This window comes from Sitophilus oryzae, unplaced genomic scaffold (assembly GCF_002938485.1).
Source record: "Sitophilus oryzae breed Bouriz unplaced genomic scaffold, Soryzae_2.0 scaffold_810_pilon_pilon, whole genome shotgun sequence".
NCBI lineage: Eukaryota > Metazoa > Arthropoda > Insecta > Coleoptera > Curculionidae > Sitophilus > Sitophilus oryzae.
Genome location: NW_022147429.1, coordinates 4081103 through 4093807, shown reverse-complemented (window position 1 = coordinate 4093807; position 12705 = coordinate 4081103). Strand labels below are relative to the sequence as shown.

Sequence of the window (12705 nt, the reverse complement as noted above, 5' to 3'; positions counted from 1 at the left end):
ACATACATTTATACCCACCTTTTTGCTTATTTTTATCTGCAGAATATGCTGCCGAAGTTTCCGGAATACAGTTCGGACCACCCTGTATATGTATTTTTCAGTCTTTAAAAAAAATATTAAAAATACAAGAACTGTCCTGAAATCGAAACTATATTAGATATTTACTTTAGATGGTCTGTACTTACTTTGCTATAAATATGGTAATCGTATATCATACAGGATGTTCAAAATTTTATGCCAGATTTTCTAAAATATAAAATAATTTTTCTTCGTTTTTTTTTTAATGGAACACCCTGTATATTATATTTTCAATAGATGGAGAATTAAAAAATGAACATTTTTTGTATGTAGAGTATTTCAAAAATTTTAACCGTTTCGCAGATATTCGCGGTTATATATTTCATATGGCATTTTCCATAGTAAATTTTTATCAAAGCCACCTAATGATTTTTCGTATTTTTTCGTATTTTACCATTGAGAGAGCCATATTTATGAAATATTACTGCGTGTATCTGCATGCGAAATCATTAAAATTTTTGAAATACTTTAAACACAAAAATGTTGATTTTTTAATTCTCCGTCTAATAAAAAAAAAAATATATACAGGGTGCCAGGGTGATAAAAAAACAAATGCGTGGAATCTTGAACATCCTGTATGATTTTTAAGATTACGATATTTATAGCAAAGTTATAAGTATAGACCATCTAAAGTAAATACCCTAATATTGCTTTTCAAAGCATTTCAGCACAGTTCTTTTGTAATATTTTTTTAATGAAGGTTGAAAAATATAATTTTTTTATTTATTTATTAATATCACTGAAATCGCGATCCACTCACACTTTTTTGAGCCACCCTATAGAAGTTAAGATATTTTCCTGAAATACATATTTGTAAATACGTTAGATTTACACTTAAACAAAATTCCCAAGTTTTCTTATTCTAGGAGCTATAGATGCCCGACGCACTATTGCCGAACCCTGTATATATATATATATATATATATATATATATATATATATATATATATATATATATATTCTTCTTATTATAATTAGGTACTAGAACTTAATAAAAGAATACTCATAATTTACAACAGGTAACTGAAAAAATATATTTACATAATATATCCTTAGTAACAATATATACAAATTAAAAAATTTACAGAGTAACATATTTAAATTTTAAAATATCTTCAAATCTCTCTACGAAACTTAACGATTGAAGAGGCACAGCTAAAATCACACAGAATATAGTTCATACGTCTTATGGGGTCCATCTTTCCATAGATATTATAAATCATTGCAGATATTATTTTATTGTACTATTGTTTAAATTTTGTTTTTGAGAAAATGTTGGACCCGTTACTGACAGGTTTGGACCCAGACTAATGAACGATAAAATATATATTTTCTCTATATATCTCTTTAATAATTGACTATATAACAAATGGTAATTTATGTAAATTAAAATTTAATAAATTATTTATAATAAATAGGTATATCTATATATCTAAATTAAATAAATTTATTTATATATAAATATCTAGAATTTTAACAGTTAAGGCAGACATTCAATAGTTATTACATTTTTTTAAACGCATTAAACTTTTTTGCAGGGATAGATTATTTCTTAATAAATATTTTTTGAATATTTATTTACTTTTTATCATTTAATCTTAATCTTTATTGAAAAGCAAATTTTGAGCCTTATTAAACTTTTTCTAACATCGGCAAGTTGAGACATTCTGGTATTTCCACCTCTTCTAGACGAATATCTGAAGGGTTGTAGCCGAACGTCACTGGCAAATTATATTTTACATCCATAAGTAAAGTCTAAAAAAACAAGAAAAATAATAAAAAATTAATTACTATCTGCCAAACTTCAAAAATAAAGACTCTACAAGACCAACTTAATAGGTGGTATAATAGAATTGCGTAAACAAATTATGACGTCATTAGAGCAGGCGTCAATTTCAGAATAATTTCGTTGAACACATGCTTCAATTTCAAAATGCATTTACCGATGACGTCAAATTTAAGAAGGCTTTCATCGATGATGTCAAGCGTAAGTACGCCGCGCATCACGACTGTCGTAAATTCTTCGAAGCTTTAATAGAAGTATACGGAAGGTAAGCTGCCCAATCAAGGCACAAAATGGTGAACTTCTAAAAGAGGAAGGGCAAATCAGAAACCGTTGGAAAGAGCATTACAGTCATATTCTTAATCAAGAAAACAACCCCAATATAGAAGCACTAAACACAATACCTCAGTATAACAGCCTTGATGTATTAGATATCCCAATAACAGAACGGGAAATAAAGGCCTCTATAAAACAGCTTAAAAAGAACAAATCAGTTGGCTATGACGCGATTTCGGCGGAAATCTATAAGCGTGCAAGTAAAGAACTTATTCTTCGATATCGGACCTCAGGACTTTTGCAACGCGAATATAGTGAATATATTTAAGAACAAAGGAAGTGAATCAGACTGCGGAAACTACTGGGGAATTTCACTACTAGCTATGGGAGGAAAAATTATGCCAAACCGCCTGCACCCACATATAGAAAAAATACTCCCAGAATCGCAAATGGGTTTTCACGCGAACCGCAGCACTGTCGATTCCATATTCTCCGTCCGCCAACTATAGGAAAAAGTAAAATAGTAGCAGTGTAAACTTTATATTGCATTCATCGACCTAACAAAACCCTTCGACTCTATAAACAGAGATGCACTTTGGGCAATTATGAAAAAGTTCGGAGTACCCAACAAATTTCTTATATAGTGTGTAAAAGTCTCCATAACAACAAGTCAAGAGTGTCACATCATGGATCACTGAGCGATCTCTTCCTAACAAATACAGGAGGCAGGGATGTGTCTTAGCGCCTCTTCTATTCAACATATTCATGGCAGCGCTCTCCATTATAGTGGAGAGCAAACTGCAGGAAAGAGAATTAGGCATTAGATAGGGATACGACGATAACATAAAAAGACACAGGGCAAAAACAGGTACAAAATTCATCACAGAACTTCAATACGCTGATGACTGCGCTCTAGTTGCAAGAACGGGCCTTAAGCTGAACATCGATAAAACATGTGCACTCCCCCGGAAGATCACAGCAATGCCATAAAAATCGGAGAAGTACTATCGGAATATGTAGCGGTAATGTGTGTATGTAATTCAATTACCTCGGCAGTTTGATTTCGGAAAAGGCCAATATCGAATCAGCACAGGATTAGCAGCGCCTCAAGAGCGTTCTGGAAATTAAAAGAAAGGGTTTTCTACTATCATGACTTGAGCACAAAAACGAAAGTCGCAGTGTCCCGAGCAATAATAATCCCCATTATGGAAGCGAAACCTGGGTACCGTACCGCCGACACATGAACGCATTAAACAAATTGCAACAGAGACACCTTAGACAACTCTTAAGAATCAAATGGTTCCACCATGTCTTAAACGCATCGATCCTTGAAAAAGCTAGATGCGAGAGCGTTGAAGTCATGATTACAAAATCCCGCTTAAGATGGGCTGGTCACGTATGCAGAATGCAAGAAAACCGCTTACAAAAATCTCTGCTTTATGGTGAGCTTGTAGACGGTAAGAGGAAACCGGGTGGCCAACTCAAAAGGTATAAAGATATTTTCCACGAAAAATTAAACGGGGATAAGCATACAGAATAAGTGGGGAGAAGCAGCGCACAATATAACGCAATGGAGAAGAATTGTGAATTCAGTTAACAGCGACAACCAAAAAGTAAAGAGGCAACAAAGTAATGAGATTTTTGAATGTTCGGAGTGCGAAAGAAAGATAACATCACGTATCGGGATTTTCAGTCCCAGAAAAGCTCATGAAAGAAAACGCCTTGCGTAACCATCTTCTGATGCGTGTCAAATACTCGTCAGCGAGTAATGGCGGTATGTATGTCAGGCCTTATATCAAGTTGTATCAAGCTCTGTCGGGAAGTTTGATCATTCCAGAGTTTTATTGTTACCGATCGTGGAAGGAAGAAAATCATCTTTAAAACTTATTTCTGGATTAATTTACCTGTTGTTCCTGGCTTTGATGCCTACTCTGTAACTTTTCTTGAACTTTTCGTATGAACGAGAACTGAATTCGATCGTATTCATCCATGGGCGTGTAAAGGTTTAGAATTTTGCATATCTGTAAAGGAGTTAAAGCATGGCACATTTCGCACAGTTTTTCGACGTCTTCATCAGTATCGGTTTTTCTAGCCTGTAGTAGTTGCGCAGCTTGTATGATTGGTTGTAGAGTAGCTTGTATAGGTGCATCCTAAAATGTGATGAAAATATTAGTATAATTATATTTTTGTTTACGTAATAATGCTTTTCATTACAAAACTAACAACATTGTATCACACGACATAAAAAACGACCGTGTTGTGCCATACGATAAAAAACGGCTTCAAAGACGGCTGGGGAATGAAGATAGATTATTATTTTGGCGAGGTCAAGCCCTAGACGTCATTTGTTTGTACCGTACTTTCCTTCATTTTTTTATTGGCGCTTACTGCCAGCTGGCCTTAGAAGGTTGTAATTATTTATTTTTTTTATATCGAGTAACAATTATTTTTAAATTGTGTAGTTTAAAATTCGAGAAAAAAACAATTTTTAGAAGTAAACGCTCTATCTTTAATCTTTCTTTAATTATTGTTGAGGATTATAGTTGGGGGTTGGAAACTTTGGTGTTACAACAACAAAATAAAACTTTAATCCATCACAATAGACCAAAACAAGTTATTTTTGCGTTGGCTGCGCGACCTAACCATGTTAACATCTTCAGCAGATGATTAAAACATTTTTAATCATTTAGTTAGCAAATTATATTAGGTTAGCAAAATGCGCGTCCAGTGCAAATATAAAGTGTTTTGGTGTATGGTGGTGAATTAGTGGTTTATTTTGCTTTCTATAATTACTGATAAGTTTCAAGTCAATTTTTAGTGGATATGTAGAGATTGTCCTCACTAAAATATCATCTATTGTCAATTGTCATTCCCCAGTCGTCTTTGACACCACTTTTTTTCGATCGTACGCTAGGGGCATAGCTTGAGAACTGGGAAACTCGGTGCAAGTTATTTTTGAGGGCCCATGAGTAAAAAACTAAATATAAATAAACGGGGCCCCTACAAACTCGCGGTATTATGTCTGGGTATATCTCTGGAACGCTCGCTAAAGTCACGCGACTCATGTGGAAGCGGTATTCTAATGACTAGTTGGTATTAAATAGATGGGAAAATTCGATCGGCGATATCCCGATCCAATATTACAGAAACCGTGAATGTATATGACTCATTATGACTCATTAGCAAAATTATGTTCATTAAGTTAATACCTCTAATCTAGATAATTATTTATTACTTGTTTTATTAAATTAAATTGCATTTCTTTTAATAAATAATTAATAAAAATTTATAATCTAATAATAATTTAATAATAAAATGTTTATCTATTATTAATTTAATAAAATTTTTATTATAAAGAAGATAAGTAAGGATTCCCCGGGACCCCAAGTTACTGGGCAAGTGCTTTGCACCGAACTGCCCTATGATAGCTACACAATTGTCATGCGCTATTTTATATCTAAAATATTTAAATTAATTTTTTTTAACAAAAAAGGACTTATGATCTTTATACTTACATATTTTTGGGATCAAACAAAAAAATATTAAGTATACTCACATCTAGATTTCGATCTCTGGTCCACATTTCCAAGTGCGACAGATTATGTCTAATTTGACAACCTTTTGACCAATGGCACAATTCTTTCCGGAGCAACAAATTATTTAAACTGGACGCACAAATAAAGTAGAATACTTGTTTAAAGATTGTTGAAATCAAATCGGGATCTATTCCATAGAATACCAAAATCTGAAAAAACATTGGATATAATCATTAAAATACTCGTTTTGCTAAAAAATAATATTGATCTAAAATTACTATTACTAGCAGACCTCGCAGTCGAACATTGTTCTTTTTAGAACCTCTGTTAAGTGGGGTACAAGATCGCTTAATCGCCAATGCAAAAAACTCATCCCAACCTTATTAGACTATTTTGAACGGGAAAGCGGTAGTAATGGCCCTTTATGTCCCTTAAGTGCTGTTAAGGAGATGAGTTTTATTGATGTAAATAATAACTGCTTATATATTTATAATTAATTTATTTTTTTTTAATATTTTTTAAAATATTTTGATTAAAAGAAAATTTTGTAAAAGCGGACAACTATGTGCCGTTCAAGCTTAATCACGTGACTAAAAGTTTAATTGGTATGAACTATATCATTTATCATAAATATACAGGAAAATGTTCTAAAAATATTATAAAGTGACTTTGAGTGTGTGCGTTATCTATGGACCATTCGTTTTTTTTATTTACTGCTGCACAGTAATAAAATTAATGCATTAGAAAATATTATTATTCAAATTCTTTTTTAATTTTTTGTTTCGAACATTATTTGAAATTGTTTTCTTTTGAACATCCCTGTATATTTATATTTAAAACTTGATAAATTGAGGTCAAATCAATTTCCAACAACTTTTCTCTTTGACTTTTTTAAATATTATGTCACCTATTTGATTTTAACATTAATACGTTTTACGAGATGTTTTCGAGTTTGTTATATTTGTTTTTTTTTCGTTTGTTAAAAGTTTATGAGATGTTTTCATTCAAAAATGTGCTGCATTCCATCATAAGCCTGTTCTCCTTTCTTACCTAAAGGATAAATAGGCCTTGTTCTATAGTTTTGTGGTGAAAAGTAAAGGTATAAAAGTTTATAAGGTTAAATTAACATTAAATAACATTTTTAAAAGTACCATGCGTTTAAACATACTTTTGCTGATGTAGGTAGAGAAACTAAATTTTTAGCATATTGCCACAATAATTAAACAATTATCATTGTAAATACCTTGTGGTGATTAGTTAGTTCTTGAATCAATGCTGTTGTGGGTTTTTGATTGGCGGCACTTCCCACCGGACTAGAAATACTTCCAACTCTACTTCTTAAACCGCTTGGTTTGCCACTCATGCCGGGTACCTCTTCGTGTTCTAGAATCGCTGGCACTATCAACGGTTGAATCTTTTCTTCAAAGTTTTTGATTAATGCTAAAAATACAATTTAATAGTAAGAAGCATTCATAGTAGAACTGTTTATGGCTATATATTACCTTGGTATATCCAAACGGCTGTGTCAGACAGTAGTTGTCTATATTCAGACAAATCAAAATTTTTTAGACTTTGCTCATTCTGGCTTGGAGTATTTTGTTTCTGGAATCTTTTTTCTCCACTATATTGTTTCATGCAATTCTTTAATCTAAAATAAAGGTATGATTTATCAATTTTTTTTATCGTACGGTTGGATAATACCTTTGAACATTAGCTAGCCACAAGGTGGTTGTTTCAAAATCATGATGTTTCTTTCTGATGATCTTTTTCACTGAACTAATAAACGTCTGTAACAGAGCTTTAACTTTTTCTTCGTCATTAATATAGTCAGTGTGTCTGACACACATAAAAGCAATGTAAGCAGGCAATCCTGGTAATAATGCTAGAGCTGTTCGTGGTTTTAGTTCTAAAAAAAGGATATTTATATATATTTTTTTATTAGGACTTCATTAGCAATATACCGTGCTGGCAACTCTTACTTTTGGGTCGGTATTTACATGTGTGGAAGTAAATCGCATAGCGATCTTATTCAGTCGGAGTGAGAGAAATGTGACGGTGTACTGTTGCTGCGTTGCCAAATTTCTGCGGTACGCATTTCCCTATCAAGTAAAGTAAAATCACGATCGCAAACCGTTTATTTTTAAAAGACATTTTTTTTCGGCAAGATAACCAGATAAAATCATTAGATATGTTTCTGAGCATCTGAAATTGAATTATAAGGATATCGTTAGGGTGTCCATTTTCTTTATCACGAGAAAACGTAATCGCGATAATTTAAAAACTCAAATTTTTAACACATAACACGCGATAACTCAAGAACAACTTTAAATATTGAAACTTTTTTTATATTTTGAAGTTCGGATCTTTTACAATATGTTTAAATAAGAAAAATTCGACAGGATTGTTTCTTTTTTCATTCAAAAATTAAAAAAAAACATCCATTTACTTTTAGTGCATAGCAATTTTCAGCAATAGTATAACTTTTTTATTTATAAAGATTTTCACAAACTGTCTGCGCAGAAAATTTAGCAGAAACATTAAGCAATTATAATATAATAACTAATACTTAACAATGTGCACAGTTTCTCGGTTTAATTCATAAGTTTGGCAACGTGTACTTACTGTTCTCTATTTGTTCAGTACATTATCAATGCATTGTACTCTTGTTACATACAGAAATTTCGACCCAAAACTAACCTTTGCTAGCCCTTAGTATAATATTATACCTATCACCAAATGCTTCATGATATTATTTTCTTCCCCGCTTCTGTATGAGAACATTCCCAAATATTCTCTATCTTTCTTTCTGATAGATGGTTCCATTCTTCCAGGAGGAGCAGGTGTTTGCTTCGTGTCAACTTCTTTGAGAACATCTTCGACATCTATAGGTGCATCCTTCAGTTTCTTGGTGAGTGCTTTGAGCTGCTTAGTCAGTTTCCTAACCTTTTCCACTAAAAGGTCATTTTTATCCAACAGAGCCAAATTGTCATTGGTCAGTCTGGTGATTTCTTGTTGCATAAACATTTCGTTTTGCGATTGCGGAGTACTGGTCAGATTAGCTGATAATATTCGTTGTTGGCGTTCGTTATCTTCGCGCAATTTTTCTATTTCCATTTTGTACTCTCGCTCGTGAGCCTTATATTTAGCTTTTTCGTCTTGCAGTTCTAGTTCCAGTTGTTTGTTGATAGTTTTTTGAGTTTCGTAAGCCAGAGCTAGTTCTCCATCTTCATTAATGTAAGCACCTGGAATTGTAATATCAATCCTTGGAAAATTATTAAGGCACAAAACTCAACCTAATATGATTTAAATTATATGATTAATATTTAATGTAATTAAACTTTTAAAAATATATTACTTAAGAAACTGAAAGCTTAAAGAATACATAAATGTATTGGAATGCAATATCGTAATGTTTAGTTAAACTATTATTAAATTAAATTCAGTGCTATATTTTCTACGTGATTTTGTTGGATATTTACTTCAATTAGTTAAAAATTTATAATGCTGGAATAAACACTAACTACACCACCATAATATATTAACTAAATTTACTTTCTTTAGCGTCCTACAGTAATCAGATGTATTTACCTTTAGCTACCTTTGTTAGTAAATAATAGTAAATCGAAATATTATCAGTGAGAAACTAATTGCAATAACATATTCCATATTATATTTTCTATTATACGTTTAAGTAATGCTTAGAATTATGCAACTTTTAACAAAAAATAGTGTAACAAGCTTATTTCAAACATAAACTTTCTTAATTCACAATATAATAAGTTATGAATCTCCGTTTATTATTTTTTATATTTCACCAGTGTTAATAAAATAATTTAATTAATGTTTATCTAAGTTTTTAAATCTTACTTTGAACTGAAATATTGGTTTTCTAAAAGAAATTTTTTTTATAGAATTACTCTTTTAAGTACTATATTAAGTACTTTTTCATTGTACTCTTTTAAGTCAAGATATGTGAAAAAGTGTTTGAAAATTCGAATTTGACAATATTGATAACCAACAATGACAAAAGTACCATCTACAAAAATGTCATTGTTGCTTTCTTATTGGAGTACCATAAAATATCTGAGACAATTTATAAGATACCTATTCTAAAAGTGTATAGTTTGATTAAACAGACACCTTAAATCGAATTCAACATAATTCGTTTGAAAAAATGTGGTATTTTGAGTTACTAAATATTATACTTATAGCACAGAGAATCTAAAAAAGGAGTGTTTGAAAGGTTGTCTAACTTGATCATAATGTTGTATATATCATAATATTGCAGTGTATCGAGCAGTAATAATCCCCACCATGTTATATGGAAGCGAAACCTGGGTGCCGTACCGCTGGAACACGAGCGCATTTAACAAGTTGCAACAGATACATCTTAGACAACTGTTAAGAATCAAATGGTACCACCATGTCTCAAACGTATCAGTCTTTGAAAAAGCAAGCTGCGAGAGCGCTGAAGTCATGATTACTAAATCTCTTAACATGGGCTGGCCACGTATGAAGAATGCAAGAAAACCGCCTACCGAAATCTCTTCTTTACGGTGAACTTGTCGAGGGTAAGAGGAAACCGGGTGGACAACTCAAAAGATACAAGGATGTTTGTCATGAAAACTTAAAGGGGATAAGTATGCAGCATCAGTGGGAGCAAGCAGCGCACAATAGAACGCAATGGAGGAAAATTGTAAATTCAGTTAATAACCAAACCAAACCAAAAAGTAAAGAGGCAACAAAGTAATGAGATTTTTAAATGTCCGAAGTGCGGAAGAGAGATAACATCATGTATCGGGCTTTTCAATCACAGAAAAGCTCATGACAGAAAACGCCTTGCGTAACCATCTTCTGATGCGTGTCAAATACTCGTCAGCGAGTAATGGTAGTGAGTGAGTGAATGTTGTATAGTTCAGTCAATAAACAGTTTAGGTTCAGTTAGGGCTTCAGAGTAGAGCTACCTATCACATGTCATGACAAGATAGACAAGAGACACAGAATAGACATAAGAGACAGGTTATTTAAATTTTCTTTGTTCTCTGCCATGTGTTTTGCCGTTGACTGAAAAAATAAGAAGATGCGCAACCTTATGGGCGTTTTCGTGGCACAAAAATGTGTCCGAGATATAGTTGGCATTACCGTCAGGGTGTTCAAGATTTAGTTTAGCTCTGCGCCGCGCCGCTGCGCGCTGGTCGTCGTTTACAGTGCAGCGGATAATGAATACTGTACCGTAGTTCTGCTTTCAGTTGACAGAGCGGGTGGTTGCCGGACACTGTGTTGCCAGAACTATGGATTAATCCGTTGATTTACGGATTTTGGGTACGGTACGTTAATACAACAGATTTTCTATCATTAAAATCTAAGAGTTACAATCGCATGACGGGCCCATAGTCCATAGCGGGCGATATAATTATAATAATAACGAAATATAAATAAACCGAATTTTAATCAAGATATTATAGAGTAGAGTAACTTTTTGTTTCATCTATTCTTTTACTTGAAATAAAAAATACTGAAGGATAGAAATATTTTCTTATATTTAGAATATTTCTTTTTTGTTGTTTATTCTATGTTTAACACGAATAAATTTTTAATACATAAACGCGGATTTTGCTACTAAAGATATTTTCGTCAAACGTATTACAGTATTACACATTTTAATCTGGCAACACTGTCGCTTTCTGTTTCACACCGTCTTCGATATGTTTTCGCTGGCCGAATTAAAAAAATGAGTGTTTTATGCGTTGGCCGCAGAACGAGTGGTGGCTCCACCGTACAGCACTTGAGACGAAAAGGGAAATCAAATCAGCCTTGTCACGAATTCGCTCATTAGGTTGCGTATGTTCTCAATTCTTTCAATCAGCGGTTTTGCCGTTTTGAGTAGCGTCCGCGTTTTAAGTAAAGTTCTTGTTAAGAAAATGTAAATTAATTCAGAAAAGGGTATCAAGTAAAGCAATATATGTTATATATTATCAAATTTAACTTAGCATTTAACTAAAAAATATACATACAATAGTTTAACTTTTGAAATATTCTTTTTATATATAAATTTTCTTTATTTTTATATCTTTTTCGGTTTTAATTTCGTTATATTTTCAAAAATAAAAAATAACAAGTTCCCCTTATTATTATTCCCACATTTATTCGTGTATATAGTAGTTCCCACATTTTTCGTGTCAAGAAGGCAAGGCTGTCATGTTTCCATTAGTCCTGGCTAAACGTGTTGCCTACTTTTAACTGTGGAAATTACATCTCTTTTATTTTATATTTCTTTATGACTAAGGGTTTAGTTTATGCATTTGGGGAGAACACTATTATTTGATGCAAGTATTCATTAATTATTGTATTATGTACGGAGAGTTTGATCAAACATTTTTTTTGTATTTAAATATTTGTGATTTTCAAGCAATATTAATATGTAATATGTAATAAATATTTTTAAAAAGTGCTCTTATTTGTGGCTAATTTAAGCTAGATAAATACTTTTGAAGCATTTGAAGCATAAATTTATCTAAAGCTTTTCTAAACCAGTTTTGTTAGATCTACTGATACAAAGCATATTAGGTTAGTTTTGTGCGTAAAATATATTGATTCTATTCTCACCCAATCGATTATTGGAGTTTACAATGGATTTCATGTTATCAGTTTGGTTGGCTAAGACACTCTTCAGCTGCACAACTTCTTCGCTTCTTCTATCCAGCTCTAGTTGCATCTGTTGTAGTTGCTCGTGCAATTTCGATAAGCCAGTTCCTTCATTAACGCTATTTTGAAGTTCTAAGAGTTGCGTTTTCAAATTGGCATTACATAACTCCAGTTCGGATATTCTTATGGCATCTTTGGCTGCATTTTCAGCTCTGTAAATGTAATAAGTATACGCAATTAATAGAGGACTAGATTAGATTAAGTGGGATTTGGAGCTCTAAATATTCATTAATTATTGTATTATGTACGGAGAGTTTGATCAACTATTATTTTTTGCCTTTTAAATATTTGTACAAGGGTCACAGGGACCACGAAAACAGTTGAAAT

At 32.3% G+C, this 12705-nt stretch overlaps 1 protein-coding gene across 2 annotated transcripts in view; it reads right to left on the bottom strand.

The window, feature by feature from the left end:
* Positions 1–1035: 1035 nt before the first annotated feature.
* LOC115889041 (unconventional myosin-Va) overlaps positions 1036–12705 on the bottom strand; it is an 84243-nt gene continuing 72573 nt past the window's right edge. Inside the window, exons 14-21 of one of the 2 annotated variants that reach the window (XM_030908956.1) lie at positions 12280–12530; positions 8400–8915; positions 7375–7579; positions 7176–7321; positions 6917–7113; positions 5694–5882; positions 4042–4287; positions 1036–1833 (exon numbers count right to left, since the gene is read on the bottom strand). In XM_030908956.1, the coding sequence (XP_030764816.1) occupies positions 1711–1833; positions 4042–4287; positions 5694–5882; positions 6917–7113; positions 7176–7321; positions 7375–7579; positions 8400–8915; positions 12280–12530 (1873 nt within the window). In that variant the 3' untranslated portion in view covers positions 1036–1710. The remainder of the gene's footprint in view (positions 1834–4041; positions 4288–5693; positions 5883–6916; positions 7114–7175; positions 7322–7374; positions 7580–8399; positions 8916–12279; positions 12531–12705) is intronic. The other variant, XM_030908957.1, reaches the window with a different exon arrangement.